At 45.1% G+C, this 20,565-nt stretch overlaps 1 protein-coding gene across 4 annotated transcripts in view; it reads right to left on the bottom strand.

The window, feature by feature from the left end:
- Positions 1-20,565, bottom strand: part of FAM120A (family with sequence similarity 120A) — a 127,836-nt gene that overhangs the window by 21,919 nt on the left and 85,352 nt on the right. For 3 of the 4 annotated variants that reach the window (XM_037798601.1, XM_037798600.1, XM_037798602.1), the window contains exons 10-11: positions 20,056-20,230; positions 5,321-5,570 (exon numbers count right to left, since the gene is read on the bottom strand). In XM_037798601.1, coding sequence (XP_037654529.1) covers positions 5,321-5,570; positions 20,056-20,230 — 425 coding nt within the window. Of the gene's footprint in view, positions 1-5,320; positions 5,571-20,055; positions 20,231-20,565 lie in introns of those variants that run through there. The other variant, XM_037798603.1, reaches the window with a different exon arrangement.

A 20,565-nucleotide genomic window follows, 5' to 3' on the forward strand; every position in this document is an offset into this window, starting at 1 on the left:
CCCAAGGCCCTGCTCTGCAGCACCACATGCCTACAGTCCCTCAGGTCTCTCATTTCCTAGTCCCTCCCCACCCCTGGTCTAGACCCGATCTAAACTCCCCCCCCCCAGCACCTGTAGTTGTCTGGCGCCCTCTCATCACACTGGTCTGCTCTAACTACAATTATGGATCAATAAACCGACAAATCCACTCTTACTCAGGGAGCACTGAGTTGTTGCCATCAAATTTCATCCCACAGTCACTGTCCCCATTGACTTGTCCTTGCTCAGCCCCCTCTCCCGTTCCCCTCAACAGCTCATCGACCGTGAAACTTCAGACCCCCTACTCCGTCTGTCCACAGTATTCTTAGCAGGTGATGTGCTTCCTACCATGTCAATAACAGAGGCCATGACGGATGGCCTCCTTCACTGGCTTGTCGAAGCGGCCCGGAGTGCAGAAGGTGGAAACGTGTCCTCTTACTGGAGTGTGAGAAACATCTGCGTGGAGGGGTCAACCCATGATTTGAGTCATGACTCCACCCCCCTACTTTCCTGGGACCCTGTCCTGTTAGTCATTCGCCCTTTCTCCCAAATCTCTTCCCATCCAACTTAGCCTCAGTGAGTCTAAAAACAAAGTCTTTCCAAACTGCAAGCTCTCCCTTGACTCCACGTGTCTCAGCCCCAGCACACCACAACCCAATCTCTTCACAACCAAAAATGTGACCTGGCTTCCACCCAACTATTCAGCTCAAACTTTTAAGGGCACTCAATACCAGCGTCTTGAGTGCTAAGTCCCACAAATGCGACAGAAAAAAGGACATGAAGAAATTAATTCAAATGTGAATGCACTTACTGGTTTCTGAGCTGAATGAGTGATACCTATTAGTCTTTACACTTTTCACTCTTTAGTGTTTTCCAAAAGGTCTAAAATGAGTCTTTGTTTAAAAACAGCAGAATCAACAATAAAGATAATCTTAGAAATGGAGGAATGGGACAACTACTGAAATCTGGGACGAGGCCATGAAGGCGACGAGCTGAGCTGTGCACGAGCTTGCTCCAGGCGGATGGGACAGAATGAACACGACAAGCAAACTAGAGAGCGGACACTGAAACAGGGAGATGGCACGCGAGGGCGCTGGGCACAGCTGTCCCTGCACAGGACGGGCCCACCGGCCCTCTCTGCCCGCAGTATGGCCAGCGCCTCACCCAAGACCTGGCATGCAGAGCCCCAGACGGTGTGTGCCAGACAAGCACCTGGTGAATAAACCAACAAGGGGCAGTAGTAAGAGAAGAACGAAGGTGGGACCACTGTGTCCCACCACGCCGAAGACTGTGAATAGGAACACGGAATTCAACGTTTCTAAGCAAACGAACGTGAACGGATCCAATCCCCCACCCCCACCCTGTGCCAGCAGCTCAGTGGTCACTGCCTGGGGCCCATGCCTGCTGTTCCAGCCCCGGACCCCCACGGCACATGTCTGTCCTCACCAACAAAGAGTGTCATTTTTAGGTCAGTTACGTGACTGCCAGCCAGATGTTCCGTGTGAGTAAAGGCCAACAACCATCACTCTGAACTTAGAAGAGGGAAATACAGTAAGGTAACTGGATTTGTACAGTGTATGTGATCATAGGGCACCCAAAGCCTTCACCTTAAAGTTCTGGCTAACACAGGTTTTTACTGATTAAAAAAACATACTTTTTTTAAGTGAATTTAACACCATGGAATGCTTTATAGAGTTTAATAGAGGAAACCAGAAGATTCTGAAACAAAAGCAAAAACCCTCCTCTCTTTCATTAGCTAATATTCAATGGGATTAAGAAATGGACACAACAACCTCACTTAAGGAAAGTCTTCTTGAATAAGTTATCTTTCAGAGAAAAGACCTGAGTAAACCTCTGTCCTCCTTCCCACAGCTGAGGAGACAAGGCCCCTGGGGGTGGGGAAGCCGCGAGGCCCAGAGAGGAGGTATGCGGTGCCTGCGGAGGAAAGCCGCCAACATGAGGCGAGGGTGCACCCAAGGGGAGGGCAGCTAAGCAGGGTGAGGGCGCACCCAAACGGAAGGCAGACACGGGAGACCAGAGCACACTCAGGGAACATGAGCAAACAGGTCAGTCCGTGAAGGGTAAGCAGACCCAAGCCGTCACCGTCAGAGGCGGAGGCTACCAAAATGGAAAAACGGACAACCAGAACGACACCTGTGGTGCCAGACTGGGGGCAGCAGTGTGAACTCACCATCTCGGTGAGAAGCAGGAGCCCGGGTGTATGCAAGGGTAGGTATGGATGCATCGGAACGCCACGAGCACCGGGGAGCGGCCACACAACAGGCCGCCACCTTGAGGCCCTGGCCGCTGCACGGGACTGGCCTGCTCCGAGAAACGGTGACTCCCGGGGAGGGAAGGCACAAGAGAAGCCTAGGACATCCTCTGCAGCAAAGTAAACAAGTGCTCAGGGAAGCAGGGTGACAAGATTCCCACTGGCCTAACAGGTGATAATTCAAGGATCAAAATAAATAATGGCAGTAACAAACATTCAACAGAATAGGACCATGATTCATGCTGACACAAGTACCTAAATGATTGCACTGAAGGCATGGAGTGTTTACATAGTTTCAAAGACCTCTCATAAAAGACTGAACAGTCAGAGAAGGTGAGGGTGAGGGCGACTCTCCCTCCACCGAGGCCCAGTGCCCGAGGTGGGATGCGGGGAGAACACAGCTCCTCTCCCAGGAAGCTCCCGCGTCTAATCACTGAGAAAGGATGGACAAACTCAAACTGAGGGACAGTCCCCAAATAACTGGCCTGTCCTCCCCAGGGGTGTCCAAGAGTCAGGGAAGACAGAGGGATGGTCCTGATGGGCAGAGACCAAAGGGGCCTGATGCCCGAGTGTGCAGAGGACGCCCAGCCGCACCCTCCGGCAACGTCTGATGTTGCTAGGACACGGGGAGAAATGGGTTCTGAAGAGTAGATCAGTGTGAACTGATTCTGATGGCTGCACTGTGGTTCCACAGGAGAATGCCCTTGTTTGTTGGAAAGCACACTCAAGTGTTTGGGGACGATGGGGCACCAAGTTAGCAAGCTCGAATGGTTCAGACAAGAAAGCTCTTTGTGTTTTACTTGTCACTCCTCTCTAAGTTTCAAATTGTTTAAAAAGCAAAAAGCAAAAACCTAAAAAAACTAGTGAACATTCAGGTATGCATGCCAACTCAAACTAACACCAAAACTTCCACAGTGTGTACAGACATTTGTAGCTGTCTGCAGGAGGGTATCCCAGCCGTGGTGGGCACACCCAGTGCTGGATCGAATGGTCTCTAAGGGCCACTCCAGTGAAAAGAAGCCTCAGAGAAGACTCCAGGGCAGGGCAGGAAAAACACATGGTGAGCCAGGAAGTGAGGAAATGCCGCGGGGGACGACGGGGTCTTTTAAGAGGACGCTGGAGCCACAAGAGCTCCCAAGGGTAAGAGCTGGAACAATTTGAAGAACAAAATAAATAATGACAAAGAATAAAATAAATACACGTGTCAAATCGCATATAAATAAAAGGCTGAATAAATGGGGGGGTGGTGGTGGCAGCAACTTTTCAGTACAGAATAATTTCAAAAAAATATATGCAGATACTCCCCTCTCCACAACCCCCTCCCCAAGTGTGGTTGGATGTCAGGCTCCTACACAGAAGCCAAGGGAAAACAGGCGCTCCCAGAGCAGAGACCTGGCAGACCCAAATTACCAAGAGATGCAGGTCAAGGTCCCCTGCAGTTGCGCCGGCAGCACCCACCCTCTGCCTGTGTGGAGCAAAGGGCACCTCACCTTCAGGGTCCTCTCCCCCAAATGCACAACCTGGATCGAATCACGAGAAAGCACCACGCAAACCCAGACCAGGGACAGTCTGCAAACAGCTCCCTGGGGAGGGAACCTCTGAATCCCTGTAATTCCCCACGAGTGTCCTGTTTTCCATGGTGGGCCCAGGACCCCAGCAGGGAGGGGACGGCCACACCAAAAAGGCCAACTGTGGGATGAGGGCTTGGGGCTGTGAGCCCTCATAGCAGACAGAGCTCAACCATATGGGCACTGACTGACTCACCCATCTACCCAGGGAAACCCCAGTGAGTGGCCATGACTGATATCACACATCCCCGTGGGAAGCTTGCCTTTGAGACCCCCAGGCCTCAACCTCTTGGCTTCCAATCTGTGTGCCTTTACCACAATGAAACTGCAATCCTAGGTACAGCGCACTTCCACTGAGATCTGCAAGTCATTCTAGTGAATTCCAAAGTCCAAAGGGAGTGGTGGGAACCCCCAAGTCTGTGGCCAGTTGGTCAGAAGTGTGGGTGGCCTGGGTCTCTGAGCTGGCGATGGGGGGCCAAAGGGGTAAGGGACCATCTTGTGGAGGCTGGTCCTGAACCCAAGGGGTCTGGCCTGAGTCAGAGCTGAATTGAATTGAGCTGAGTTAAGGTAGTAATTGCAGAAGTTTTGCAACTTTTATACAATGATCATTCCTTGGTTTTGATAACTGGTACTGTAGCTATGCAGGATGTGAACATTCACACAAATGCATGAACAACATTAGGGGACTCCATGATTTTGGCAAGGGCTGTGTACATCTAAATTCTTTCAAAATAAAAAAACTGGAAAAAAAAACTTCACCGGTGTTGGCACATGCGTTTGTACACCGAATCAGCACTTCATTTATCCATTTCCATACACATACGCAGTACACATACAGTGGCCTATTAATGGTGATAGAGCTTATTTACTTTTTAAAAATAAGAAACAGAGCCAAGCTATATTTCTCATGCTCAGAGACAACCAAAGATGTAGTTGAAATAACATACGACACAAATGTAACAATGAGAACAAGTAGTGCAAACTCTGTGGCCTCCTGGCTGCCTGCCCCACTCAGAATGCTCCTCGTGGACTCATCTGCACCGCGACCCTTGGGTTAGCCCCAATTCAGGAACGAGGCAGAGACACGGAGAAGCTGCAGACTCTGCTCGTGGCTCCCCAAGGATAGGCAGGGGAGCTGCAGAGCACCCGGAAAGGGGCTCTGGGACAGGCGCAAGTGTCACAAAGAGCAGGCCACATCCTGATCTGGAAGGAAAGGAGACATCTGTGCTGCTTTAGAAACCAGGGGATACACACTGCTCACTGGGAGGCCATGTGGTTTGCAGGAAAGGACTTTCTCCTACACCATCAACAGGATACAGTTAAGCTTGCAGAGCTATGTTAAGGGCTGATTCTTTCTATAATACACACAAACATGGGATTAGAATAACTTTGGTAGGCAGTGCAAGCAGCACTCCCTGGGAAGGCCATGCTGGCCGTGCCCAGCCATGAGGAGGCCACCTACCGGAGGACACAGCAGAGCACCACGAGGTGGGTGGGCACGCTGGCTGGGTTGAGCATGGCGGGGGTGTCTGCCCTCATGCAGGCCAGGAAGGCCCTCATCCTGCGGTTCTTGTCCTCCACGGCCTTCCCCAGCCACAGCCTCTTCAGGTTGGGGCAGGTCCACTCTCTGAAGGTGAGCGCTTCCACCAGTTCTGGCGTCTGAGGGGACTTTCCTTTGTATGCTGCCCACTCCTTAATTATCACTGGTGAAACTAGACAGGAAAAAAACAGAGAGAACACATTAGGAACCAAACTCGCCACCCCGCCTTAACAAAAATAAACAGCTCTAACAATTACAGCCTGAAAATTTCACTTCTCACATAATAACGCCTTATCCGGTTAGCAAGTCACTGACTGGTCACAAAGTCCTCAAGTTTAACACTTTTTGTATGTCCCTCTACTCTACATTTAATAATGCACCAGTTCAAGTTTCGGTTAGGAAACAGTTTCTTCTCCACCAAAACATGACTTGATTTCCCCCTATAATGAACCAACATATACAAATCAAGGATATTAGACAAAATTTGTTGTAATACGTAAAGTCCATCAATAGCTTCAATAATGACAATTGGTGTAATTCTCAGAAGTATGTGATTACTGTAACATGAAAAACTCAGTTTAGGTAGCTAATCTCTTTTTCTACACAGATGAATTCTTTTGTTAATTAGATGTGAGAAATAACGTGCATTTGGTAGCTACTTCACTCAAGTACCTCCCACTTTAACAAACATAGCTGTTAAACTCTGTCTGAAAGGTTGGCAAGGACTAACCACCATGAAATGAGATCCAAAAATACGTAGGAGCAACATTCAAAGTTCTGAAATCCCAGATAATGGCGGCAGACAGTAATCACATTCAGCAAAACTTAAGACTAACATTTCACCTCAGAAAAGGTAAGAAGTTTTAAGTTGATATAATACAAAAACCATGCCCTCACACCCACAATTGTTTTACCACTACGATAGTCAAGAAATTCACAAACACACAGACATGCACATTTTCCCACATAATTTCCAAATAAATTAAGGAACAATCTATGACGGGGAAATTACAAAGAAGACAATCCAAACCACACATTGGTATGTTAACACTTCTCATGAATGGCATTGATTTTACAACCTGACTGAATCGGCGTCTGCTCCTCACGAACAGCAAAGAGCCCACGTTACTTCCAGAAATGTCAGAATCCCAACGGGCACACACAGCTGGGCCCGGGAACCACACTGGCGCCAGGAACTCTCATTTCATCATCAACCCATAAATTCCGTCCAGGTGACGTTACTCCACCTGGGCCCCATTTCCCCCAAGTAATGCCTACGGCCCTGGGAGATCCCAAGGGACAAAGTCTCAGCAGAGGGCCTGTCAGACGAGGAGCTGGCTGGCTCTCCTCCAGCTCCACCCCTCGCCCAAATACGACTGCAACACAGTGGTCTCCCCAAATGTAATCAACAACGCCAAGGGTTCATACTTGGATGTACATTGCCTGTCATGAGAAAACTGTTTAAACACATTTTGGGGTCCCATGGGCCAGGCTGCTTTAGGGACGAGGCAGTGTCGGGGGCACCGTGTGACCAGGCTGCAAGGGGGGTGAGCAGGTGTACAAGTCAAGACAGTTACTGAAAATTCCCCTTTTACAAAGAAGTTCTTCTTGTCATTTGGAACATTCCTTTCACTGATAGGTGAATATCGTCAACTTCAAATTTGGAACACTTAAAATGTTTGTTTTAAATCCATCAAGTCAAAACACAGGTACACACAATATATAAACACATGCTTATTTGTATTTAATTCAGTATTCAGAAGTGCCAGATATAAAACCAATGAACTCAACTCCATTAGACAGACCCTGTCCTTTGGGCTCACAATCTAAGACCACCACGATTTTCCTGAGCTGTGTCACTGAACAGTTTCCAGTCAACTGCGGCAGCCCCGGGTACTGAGGGGCATCACCTGCTCGGCGTGCAGTGCCAGACACTGCCCCCCTTCGATCCCACAAGATCTCAGGAGGCTGCCACCGCCACTGACCCCAAGGCGAGACATGGCAAAGGGCGGCTACGTGAGGAGCTGCTAACCAACATGCCGCATTTTCATCATTAGACTACTCCACAGAATTCATTTCATGCCATAAAGAAGGACCAATGTGCAAATCAATTTTTTTCCTGTGCAATATCTTCGTTTGGGTGGCAAACAATTTATTTAAGGGAACCAAATATATTTTACCTTTGGTTGTAGGAATAATCTAGCTTGTCTCGTGTTTTCTGCTCCCAAAGCTGACATCCAGGAACACACACACACACACACATCCGTGAGTCTACTGCACATTAAAAAGCACAGACTATATATGCTGGGTGTCCCCTTTGTGTTTCCTCAAGAGGGGCCTTTTCAACCGCATCTATCTTTACCTCAGTCCACCAATTTCCTTCCTCTTATTTGGCTCTGTTCTCACCTCTCTCAAACCACTTTTAACAATGATTTTATGGTATTTTGTTTTCACTCTAGAAATAAATGGTCACTAGAGGGTTTTTTTTTTTTTTTTTAATCATCATTTTATTGAGATATATTCACATACCACGCAGTCATACAAAACAAATTGTACTTTCGATTGTTTACAGTACCATTACATAGTTGTACATTCATCACCTAAATCAATCCCTGACACCTTCATTAGCACACACACAAAAATAACAAGAATAATAATTAGAGTGAAAAAGAGCAATTGAAGTAAAAAAGAACACTAGGTACCTTTGTCTGTTTGTTTGCTTCCCCTACTTTTCTACACATCGATCCATAAACTAGACAAAGTGGAGTTTGGTCCTTATGGCATTCCCAATCCCACTGTCACCCCTCATAAGCTACATTTTTATACAACTGTCTTCGAGATTCATGGGTTCTGGGTTGTAGTTTAATAGTTTCAGGTATCCACCACCAGCTACCCCAATTCTTTAGAACCTAAAAAAGGTTGTCTAAAGTGTGCGTAAGAGTGCCCACCAGAGTGATCTCTCGGCTCGTTTTGGAATCTCTCTGCCACTGAAGCTTATTTCATTTCCTTTCACATCCCCCTTTTGGTCAAGAAGATGTTCTCCATCCCACGATGCCGGGTCTACATTCCTCCCCGGGAGTCATATTCCACGTTGCCAGGGAGATTCACTTCCCTGGGTGTCTGATCCCACGTAGGGGGGAGGGCAGTGATTTCACCTTTCAAGTTGGCTTAGCCAGAGAGAGAGGGCCACATCTGAGCAACAAAGAGGCATTCAGGAGGAGACTCTTAGGCACAAATACAGGGAGGCCTAGCCTCTCCTTTGCAGCAACCGTCTTCCCAAGGGTAAAACTTATGGTAGAGGGCTCAACCCATCAAACCACCAGTCCCCTATGTCTGTGGTCATGTTAGCAACCATGGAGGTGGGGTAGGCGAATACCCCTACATTCTCCACAGGCTCCTCAAGGGGGCACTACATCGTTTTTTTTTTTTTTTTTTTTTTTTTTTTCCTTGTTTGTCTTTTTTCTTTTTTTTTTTTTTAACTTTCCCTTCTTTTTTTCAAATCAACTGTATGAAAAAAAAGTTAAAAAGAAAACAAACATACAATAAAAGAACATTTCAAAGAGACCATAGCAAGGGAGTAAGAAAAAGACAACTAACCTAAGATAACTGCTTAACTTCCAACATGTTCCTACTTTACCCCAAGAAAGTTACATACTATAGCAACATTTCAGTGAACTTGTTCCTACTACATCCATCAGAAATTAACAGACCATAGTCATTTCTGGGCATCCCCAGAACGTTAAATAGCTTATCTGTTCTTCTTGGATTATTGTTCCCCCCTTCCTTAATTGCTCTCTACTGCTAGTTCCCCTACATTCTACATTATAAACCATTTGTTTTACATTTTTCAAAGTTCACATTAGTGGTAGCATATAATATTTCTCTTTTTGTGCCTGGCTTATTTCGCTCAGCATTATGTCTTCAAGGTTCATCCATGTTGTCATATGTTTCACCAGATCATTCCTTCTTACTGCCGCGTAGTATTCCATCGTGTGTATATACCACATTTTATTTATCCACTCATCTGTTGATGGACATTTGGGTTGTTTCCATCTCTTGGCAATTGTGAATAATGCTGCTATGAACATTGGCGTGCAGATATCTGTTCGTGTCACTGCTTTCCGATCTTCCGGGTATATCCCGAGAAGTGCAATCGCTGGATCGAATGGTAGCTCTATCTCTAGTTTTCTAAGGAACTGCCAGACTGACTTCCAGAGTGGCTGAACCATTATACAGTCCCACCAACAATGAATAAGAGTTCCAATTTCTCCACATCCCCTCCAGCATTTGTAGTTTCCTGTTTGTTTAATGGCAGCCATTCTAACCGGTGTTAGATGGTATCTCATTGTGGTCTTAATTTGCATCTCTCTAATAGCTAGTGAAGCTGAACATTTTTTCATGTGTTTCTTGGCCATTTGTGTTTCCTCTTCAGAGAACTGTCTTTTCATATCTTTTGCCCATTTTATAATTGGGCTGTCTGTACTATTGTTATTGAGTTGTAGGATTTCTTTGTATATGCAAGATATCAGTCTTTTGTCAGATACATGGTTTCCAAAAATTTTTTCCCATTGAGTTGGCTGCCTCTTTACCTTTTTGAGAAATTCCTTTGAGGTGCAGAAACTTCTAAGATTGAGGAGTTCCCATTTATCTATTTTCTCTTTTGTTGCTTGTGCTTTGGGTGTAAAGTCTAGGAAGTGGCCTCCTAATACAAGGTCTTGAAGATGTTTTCCTACATTATCTTCTAGGAGTTTAATGGTACTTTCTTTTATATTGAGATCTTTGGTCCATTTTGAGTTAATTTTTGTGTAGGGGGTGAGGTAGGGGTCCTCTTTCATTCTTTTGGATATGGATATCCAACTCTCCCAGCCCCATTTGTTGAAAAGACCATTATGGCTCAGTTCGGTGACTTTGGGGGCCTTATCAAAGATCAGTCGGCCATAGATCTGAGGGTCTATCTCTGAATTCTCAATTCGATTCCATTGATCTATATGTCTATCTTTGTGCCAGTACCATGCTGTTTTGGCAACTGTGGCTTTATAATAAGCTTCAAAGTCAGGGAGTGTAAGTCCTCCCACTTCGTTTTTCTTTTTTAAAGTGTCTTTAGCAATTCGAGGCATCTTCCCTTTCCAAATAAATTTGATAACTAGCTTTTCCAAGTCTGCAAAGTAGGTTGTTGGAATTTTGATTGGGATTGCATTGAATCTGTAGATGAGTTTGGGTAGAATTGACATCTTAATGACATTTAGCCTTCCTATCCATGAACATGGAATATTTTTCCATCTTTTAAGGTCCCCTTCTATTTCTTTTAGTAGAGTTATATAGTTTTCTTTGTATAGGTCTTTTACATCTTTGGTTAAGTTTATTCCTAGGTACTTGATTTTTTTAGTTGCTATTGAAAATGGTATCTTTTTCTTGAGTGTCTCTTCCGTTTCTTCATTTCTAGCATATAGAAACATTACTGACTTATGTGCATTAATCTTGTATCCCGCTACTTTGCTAAATTTGTTTATTAGCTCTAGTAGGTGTATCGTTGATTTCTCAGGGTTTTCTAGATATAAGATCATATCATCTGCAAACAATGACAGTTTTACTTCTTCTTTTCCAATTTGGATGCCTTTTATTTCTTTGTCTTGCCGGATTGCCCTGGCTAGCACTTCCAGCACAATGTTGAATAACAGTGGTGACAGCGGGCATCCTTGTCTTGTTCCTGATCTTAGAGGGAAGGCTTTCAGTCTCTCACCATTGAGTACTATGCTGGCTGTGGGTTTTTCATATATGCTCTTTATCATGTTGAGGAAGTTTCCTTCAATTCCTACCTTTTGAAGTGTTTTTATCAAAAAGGGATGTTGGATTTTGTCAAATGCTTTTTCAGCATCTATTGAGATGATCAATTGATTTTTCCCTTTCGAGTTTTTAATGTGTTGTAATACATTGATTGTTTTTCTTATGTTGAACCATCCTTGCATGCCTGGAATGAACCCCACTTGGTCATGGTGTATGATTTTTTTTAATGTGTCTTTGGATTCGATTTGCAAGTATTTTGTTGAGGATTTTTGCATCTATATTCATTAGGGAGATTGGCCGGTAGTTTTCCTTTTTTGTAGCATCTTTGCCTGGTTTTGGTATTAGATTGATGTTAGCTTCATAAAATGAATTAGGTAGTGTTCCATTTTTTTCAATGTTTTGAAAGAGTTTGAGTAAGATTGGTGTCAGTTCTTTCTGGAAAGTTTGGTAGAATTCCCCTGTGAAGCCATCTGGCCCTGGGCATTTATTTGTGGGAAGATTTTTGATGACTGATTGGATCTCTTTGCTTGTGATGGGTTGGTTGAGGTCTTCTATTTCTTCTCTGGTCAGTCTAGGTTGTTCATATGTTTCCAGGAAATTGTCCATTTCTTCTACATTATCCAGTTTGTTGCCATACAGTTGTTCATAATATCCTCTTATAATTTTTTTAATTCTTCAGGATCTGCAGTTATGTCACCTTTTTCATTCATTATTTTGTTTATATGGGTCTTCTCTCTTTTTGATTTTGTCAGTCTAGCTAGGGGCTTGTCAATCTTGTTGATCTTCTCAAAGAACCAACTTTTGGTGATATTTATCCTTTCTATTGTTTTTTTTGCTCTCTATGTCATTTATTTCTGCTTTAATCCTTGTTATTTCTTTTCTTGTACTTGGTTTAGGATTGGTTTGCTGTTCATTTTCTAGCTTCTTCAGTTGATCCATTAGTTCTTTGATTTTGGCTCTTTCTTCCTTTTTAATATATGCGTTTAGTGCTATAAATTTCCCCCTTAGCACTGCTTTTGCTGCATCCCATAGGTTTTGGTATGTTGTGTTCTCATTTTCATTCACTAGAGGGTTTTCATTCTGAAATTCAGAACCCTCAGTCCTCCGTATCTTATTTTTGTGAGGTGCGACATTCAGGTGAAACGGAGACCGCGGTCTGCACCAGCCCTGACTCCAGGTGGCCTCCCCACCTTGGTGAGCCTATGCCAGCTTTAGAGTCTCAGAGCCTGCCCAGAGTGACCCGACACGATGCCTATGCACAGGTTCTAGAAAACCCAGAGCCGCTACTCACGAGACACCACCAGGAGTGGCCTCCTGGTTCCTGCTAACCAGCCTGGGATGAGGGCAAGACTGAGCAGGACACGACCAGGGCAGTCACTCAGGCCTGGGCTGGGGAAGGGCAGGGACGCCCACAGACAGCGGAGCTAGGAGAAATGATGGTTCATTTCCTCTCTCAGTTCTCAGCGTTTTTGCTGAGAACTCCCATCTTCATGACAAGAATGGCTCAAATCTAATTTAGGAAATGCATGTCTTCATGGGAGAAAACAGATGCCAATTCCAAAGCTTTGCTCCCCAAAAGCACAGCAGCTACTGTCTTTAGTTTTAAAGTTTGTTTGTTTTGAAACAACCTAACTCTGGGAGCTCCGCACCCTTGGGTGGCTCAGGGAAGGAGGCAGGGCAGGGCCGGGGGAGGCGAGCGAGGCAGGCTGGGGTAACAACCGACAACGAATAAGGAGAAGGCACCCGCACCCCAAAGAGTGATGCGGTTAGAATTTTGTGAGATCAACCTTTTAGAGATTATGTTAAATTAACTGAAAAACAGCATTTTGTAGATGAAGTATCCTCCTACAGCAAGTAATCTGGGCTTCTGGCAGGAATTGCAAAATCTGTGGTCATATATGGATCACCCAAACAGTGTCAAGGCAATTGACTACCAGAACTCCCTAAGGGGAACGTTAGCTGGAATCAGCAAAGGGCATCAAGGTATAAAATTATCTCTGCAATGGTACTATTTTAGAAAGATATGTTCATGCTGCCCTTTTAAAATAGAAGAATAACAGAATCCCAGAGGTCAGCTACTCCAACTGCTGCCTGGATGAATTCATCTGTGTATCGCCACAGCAAACACTTATCTAGTCTTTCCTACTGTCAGGGAAATTTGCTATTTTGAGGAATAGCCTGCTTCTGAAAGACTACATATGAGATTGTCTTCCTTATCTTACACTAAACCAAATTTTTCTGTTGGCAAAAACAACGTGAGGGCATCAGTTTTCTATGTTACCAGACGCTAAATATACAACGATTTTCTTTTCAGAAAATACCACTTCAAAATATAATTTTAGGACATAAAACATTTACACTTGTATTTCAGTCAGAAGTCAGTCATCTTCTTCTAGTGTCATACTTAAACACACGACACGTGATACCTTGGAAATCTGTTTTAGTGCTGATGCTGGGATCCATTCCAGCCCAGGATAATAAATGCATTTCACCTTGTATGCCAAGTCCACGTACTGGTAGTGGCTGTGCCTATGACATCTGATTATAAACTTCTGCCACTAAGCTTGGTGCCAAGAGCCTCTTGGACTGGTCAGCAAGGCCCGCTGAGGGCTTAGGAAGGGGTCACAGCAAGCAGGCAACAGACGCAGGGGTGAGAAGATGAGAGCAATGGATGATTTCTCTAGTGTACAGCCCTCTGGACTCGCTACTTCTGTGTACACATGTGGTGCATTTGGGGAGCAGCTGCTGTTTTACTTGCTGAAGTTTCCTGGGGTCATTAAGAAAAACAAAAAACAAACACACAAACAAACAGAAACAAGACCCCAGCTGTTTAAAAGGGCAGTTATAAAAAATGTAGCACTGAAGCCTTCTGTTTCTTTTACACAGGAAAAGTGTGCATTAACTTCTGAATGGCATCAGTGTATAAGTGCCAGAGGACTCCAATTGGTTCTGACATACCTGCCAGCATCCTCCATCTCTCAAAAGTAAACGGCTGTGAGATTTTTTTCTTAAACCTTGGATATCTGAGGCTGGAGGCAGCCCCTTGTCCACAAAAATAAAAATGCTTAACAGGACACAGAATATGTTGAAGAACATGGTATTATAGATATGTAGTCAGATGCTATTGATCTTTCTCATTTCCCCCACGTCTGTTATTCACAAGGACCTATGAAATAAATATCAACCCCACAGCACAATGTAACATCAGAGCTTGCCCTGTCATAAAACGCTGCTTGCTTTAGCTTTTCCTGTGCTGAAGATCTACTCAAAGTTCCATAAGAAAAACTGAAAACAGCAACAGAATAAAACGGTTCATTAATGCTACTCCTGGAGAGCTTTGTAGAATAAAGATATTTAGATTAATATATAAACAGCCTCCATCAAAATCATGGGAAAAACCAATTTTCACCCACATTAAACCACACTAACTGATCATGTTAAGGTATTCCATTTCACAGTGAACAAACTTAGCTTATTTTTAAATAAGCAGTCACACTTATTTAGCACAAACACATTTCTAAAGCAAATCAGACCAGGAAAAATCAGTATTCCTTTTGGCTCTTCTTGATAATTAAAAAAAAAAAAAATACAAGAATACATACAGGCAAGTCCTTTATAAAAGTAGTATTCATCGTACATACACTCGCTTCCTCATGTATCTATAATTTGTGTCCACCTACTTTTTATAATCATGTTTCTTTTACTTAATTTTGAGGCAATAGAAAGACTTGTTATAAGCAACGGGAAGCAAGAAGATGAAGGTCAATTTATTAAGTGGATGGTGCTAATTTTTAAATGTGCACAACCACTGAGCTTTACTTTCTGAATTTTAAGTATTCAGTTACAGCTGAGGCTACTCATTGTAGTTTGGGCATTTTAGCACCTGGAGCACGAACCCTGGCAAGAGGGTACCAGCCACTGGCCATCATCAGCAATTCCCGGGGTGGGGTGGCTGGGGCAGGTGCGGCCAGAGAAGGGGCTCTGTGCGAAGGTGAGAAGATGCAGCCCCAAAACTGCCCTCACTGCAGGAGTGACCACCAAGGAAGGGGTCTGACAGAGCACGCTGGGCATCTTCGTCCACACCGTGAGCCGGGGGCCGTCTCCGGGCCCAGCTGTGAGCTCAGCAGCAGCAGCTTTCTGGGAGGTGCCACGGTCTCCACCCGCCATCCAAGACGCGTCTCGTGCCCGGATGTGAACATTCTCTTCAGCGTGCCCCACTGGCAGGACCGAGCACTCCACACCGTGGCCTTCAATAGCACATTGCAATAATGAACAGATACTGATCAATTTCTTAAAAGCAAAATTACAGAACCTGGGAGTGGAAAATCAACTGCAAGTGTGTAATTCAACATGACTTTTAAAACGCTGGAAGCTTTCTTAGGATCAGGTGTCCTACTTTAATCATATAAATGACTTAAAAAAAAAAAAAAACACTGCCAAGTCACATTAATTGTAAATTATGAGCACCTTTTCGCATGCCTTGATCAAGAGGCTAGATTTCCAAGTGGATACATGTCTTAAATCTCGTGAGGGTCAAATATTTTAAAAATAACGTCTTAGACTCTGACATTCCCGTTGAACAGCCTCTGCTGAAAATAACGCGTCTCGGGAATCATCGCCAATGTGGCAGTTAACAGAACATCTGTGTACACAGAACGACCCAAGACTGAAGCCATTTTAAATTAAAAATCAACGACAACGACATTCGGAAACATCCCCATCACTATTGGTGGGCAGGTTCCCTCTGAGGCCTCAGAAGGAGGTTCTGGGCACCAGACAGCCGATGGAAACAAGATTTCAATGCATTTTTCTTTCAGATCTCATCAACCAAGAGCTCTCTGAGAAACCTTTAGGGATCAACTTCACAGCCACTTGAGCCAACTGGTGCAGCCATTTACTGTGCTCAAAGAGCCTCAAGAAACAACAGCGTTTTCTCCTTCAGGATGCTCAAATAGGTAGCCAACTAATAGCTATTTCAGGTAACGACCCCTAAGTGAACGGCAAGCCCACAGTTGGCATGGCGTCAGCTGAACCTGTGGGCCAGGCCACCAGGAAGCAGCTGGTGCAGGCCCTGCCAACGAGGGCTGCCCGAGCTTCAGAGACGCCCAGGACGAGGTCCCGCCCTGCAGACGCGGCCCTGCAGCCAAAGCGACGCGCGGTGGAGACACGTTAACTGATGTTAAAGACAATTAGAAGCTTGTTTCCCCTCATCAACGTCATGAACACATGAGCAAGTTCCGTTTCATCAGCTCCTCACAAAGACCCAAAGGATGCAGGCTCCAAAGCTGCTGATAAAAAAGCCGCCCACCAAGCTCCTCCACCTTTGAACTCAGAGGCCCAATATGTATTTTTAAAAGCACATTATGAACACATTACTTCATATAAGCATTTAAATTCCAGACGTTCAGTTTAAACTTTTCCAGTCAATGGTCATTCGAATCCACCCTTTCTATCCCATTTGCAGGTGGAGACTCTTTCAGCTCAGCCCCTACGTCCCCATCCAACCACCCATCTTTCTCACCTTCCCTTGTCCCCCTCGCCAACAACACAGTCAACACCAGCTCACAGATAACCTGGGCAGAAAAGACCATGACTGCCCAGTGCTGACCTCTCCAAGGACCTTGGCATTCACCAGCACACCCACACAAGTGCCACAGAATTTTCTCACACTCCAAACTCGAGATCTTTACTTCCCATAAGCCATGTGTCTACATTAATGATTCATTCTGTTTTTTACTGAATGCTAGGCATCAACTAAGGGAACACACAAAATAACAGAAACAGAAATAAACGTTCATGAAATCACTTTTAAGACCCTATCTACCGTTTTAAAAGTTTAGACTGTACTTGGCAAAAATTGTAGCCTCCATTCCTCCGACTCAGCGGGAGTTAACACCCATACTCTCCATGAGCCCCAGCCAGGCCTGAATCCTTTTCCTTCTTTCTGGGTGGCTTCCCTTTCCCAAATCAAATCTTTACCCCCAACCCCTTTAATCTGCCTTCACCCAGAAAGGGGTCCTTCTCTTCCCTCCCACTCAGCACAACTAACCTGTCTAACCACTCCTTCTCCAGAGCCTCACAACTTCTTCCCATTCTCTCTAATACATTCACCTTCTCTCTCTCTACTGAATCCTTCCCACTGGTCAAAGGAAGAACACAACACTGATCAACCATCCCATCTCCCATTCTTAGAAAGAGGAAGAGGAGAGGCCGAGGGGAGAACCAGGGGAAAGGGAAAGGAGATGGTTCCTGCTCGATTCTCTGAAGCTATATCCTGTTCAATCCACCTCAGTCAAATCTGGAAACCTGTACCCCCTTCCTCACCCCCTCCTTCTGTGACACTCTGGCCTCCCCATGACCCTGCTTTGTTTCTTGGCTTCTGACCCCACAAGCGAGCCAACAGCTTCCAGGGCCCCTGCCCTCATTGCCTGCACTGCAGCCCCAATTGCTGCCTACGCCCTCGTTTCCGACCGCCCAAGAAACACCCCCACTGTCTACACTGACATGCCCAAGTCTACCTGGTGCAGAATTCACTTCCTCGGGGCTGAGGACGCACTGCCATCTAATGCAGAGCCTGTGTGCATCATCTTAGATCTCACCAACCCTTCTTTCCTTGTCTTCCCTGCTTCCTGCCTATGTCCTCCAACGTCCTCCAACCACCAGCCAGAGGTGGTCTCTGACAAGGCAAATGTGGCCTCACCATTTCTCTGCTTAAAACAAAGGACAGATTAAGCACATCTGATGACACGGCCCTTGCCTGACTTCCAGTGGCCCCCTCTGCCCCTCACATGCCCTGAATGCTTCAGCCTTCGGAACCATCTGCCTTTCTCTGAAGAAGCAATGCTACAGCTGTTTTGCTCAGAAGATGCTGGTGCATTCGGCTGACTGCCCTTCCAGCCTTCCCCTGCTGTCTGCCAACAGGACGGTCTCTCCAATGCCTGGCACAACTCAGGTGCAAAACAAATGGCTACAGAAGCAGCCTTCCAAGTTCTGCCAACCACATGTTCTGCAAAGTTTTGGTAGACTTCAACGTGGAGAACGAAAGCACAGCTTTAGAACCGGACCACAGAACAGCAGGAGGGCAGAGGAGATCCAGCCTCCCACATTGCACTCATCAACTTTGTGACAGGAGTCACGGGTACGGACACCACGGGGCAATTTCAGGCACGGCCATGAGTGGACAGCACAACGGCATGTCAGCCTTGGAAGTCACCTTCTGTTCTCCAGGTTAGGACCATGAGAATTCCTTGAGGAGTTGACTACATAAAAGTAATTACGTCTTTGGAACCCATAAGGGAATAAATGAGATGGAAAGCAGTCTTTCACCCTGAAAGCCATCGCAATGCTGTGGCCCCGAGAACGGGAGCTAAAGGAAATGGAAGCACAGGGAGTCCTGCAGGGCAGCATGCTGGAAAAGCAGGGAACAGCAGGAACCCTCGGGAACAGAGAACTGAGGTGGGTGAACGAGCCTGGGAGCACAGTGAGGCAAACGAGGACGGCACACAGTCCTGGCTTTGGTGGCATGTGGCAGCACTGTGGCCGCCAGCACAGGAAAATCAAAAAACGTCATTCTTTTGGGGGCAAAATGAACCATGCAGTGTGAGGAAAGAACCATAATATATATATATTTAAGAACATACCTTTGAAAAGAACGTCTATTTGCCATACTAGGGACTTCAAATGTTATCTCCAGCCATGAAGGAAATAGAAGGGTGAATTATAGGAGGCCCCATAGAACTAGCTTTACCTTTTCCTTTCAGCTCAGCACACACTCTCAAAACAATTATCTCAGTACAAGGAAGGGAAGTGACAGATGCTTAAAGTTAAAGGCTTACAAATTCACAATTTTGTCCTATAAATGAAAGGTTCAGGAATACTAAACTTCGTTATAAGTGTACTGTGAAGGAAACAGGAAATTTCAGAATCTACTGAGCTTAATTTGTAGAATTGCTACAATCTCTCTAGTTTAAGATTCCAAAGCTAAGACACTCATATACTTTGTGAAAATCAGCTTCACTCATCTAACAATACCCACACTGACATACCACAAACTCAGCAGATCCTTTGTATATAATTTGTAACAGACAAAATATCCTTGGTTTACAGAGTGATTTAGTAATTTACAATTTTTACCATTCATAATTTGCTTATTTTAGACTGTATGTTTTGGGAAACTTCTATTTCCTGCTAAATATTTACTGAGTTTACTTTCCTTATATTACTAGACAAAATTATCTAGGATAGACGGGCATTTTCCCCCAAAAGATCACACGAACCTACTGAAGGTGGAAACTGTTTTGACCTCAACTCTTACCAATTTTTCTGTCCCCCCACCTGCCCCGAGTTCACCAGCTGAAACCAGACAGAGCAGAGACGGGGACTCAGAGGCACACTACGACAGCTTTGTGGTGAAACACCACATCCCAGCTGCCGCGGCTTCAGGGCTGCACACGCGGCACCCCAACAGCACACAGACATCCACCAGGGAATCCGGCCCCGCGGGCCTTCAGAGGGTGGACGTGTGTCTCCTAACAACCAGAGGACAGATGCCCCCTCTGCAAGATACGCTCGTTACCAAAAGTGATGGCAATTACCAGGGTGGCTTTCAGATCCATGCCGAGTTTTAAGCATAAACCTCCTATTTTATTATTTTGCAGAATAAACACCACTATTGGAAAGTTACTGAGGAAAAAACAATTGTGACTTCTTTTCTAGAAGCCTCTACGTGGCCCTCCTGCCCGTGGTGAGAGGTCCGTTTCCTTTACCCGAGGCACTTGGGTTAACTCAGCAACGGTTCTTCTAAGGCCTTAGAAAATGCACAAGAGATTACGAGGTACTGAAGAAAACAAACAAGGGGTTTTTACAGTACATACATTCTGGTGGAAGTCTGTTCTTTCTAAAAGCAAGTCTCTCAGTTTTCTTTCTGCTTTCTGCCAAACTAAACAGGACTCCGTAAACACACTGGCGGACTGGCCTATAGAGCACGGCAGCCGGAGGCAGGTCTTTGTTGGCTTCATCTTCAATAGAAACAGCAATTTTGATTTCACCCTTTGCATGGAAGAAAGCAGAATAACAGTGCACATTTTTCATGCTGAATTTACAACAAACTCAGAAACATACTGTATCATCGCCACTTAAGGACATTACAATTCTAATCCAGAGGAATCATTTAAAAACTTGCCTACACTGTGATGTTTAGAAAGAGTTCATTCGGTAGGTTGTGGTCAAAACATATGCTCAAACAGTAAAAAGAAAACTACGTTGTTTTGTTTTTAGTTTGAAACCAAGAACAAAAGGAAACCATGTAGATGATCCCAAAGTCTTTGAAGCAACTAGACGGATGACACCAGACAACTCATAGAATAGGAAAAGCTGAGAACTTG

Source organism: Choloepus didactylus, chromosome 10 (assembly GCF_015220235.1).
Source record: "Choloepus didactylus isolate mChoDid1 chromosome 10, mChoDid1.pri, whole genome shotgun sequence".
Taxonomy (NCBI): domain Eukaryota; kingdom Metazoa; phylum Chordata; class Mammalia; order Pilosa; family Megalonychidae; genus Choloepus; species Choloepus didactylus.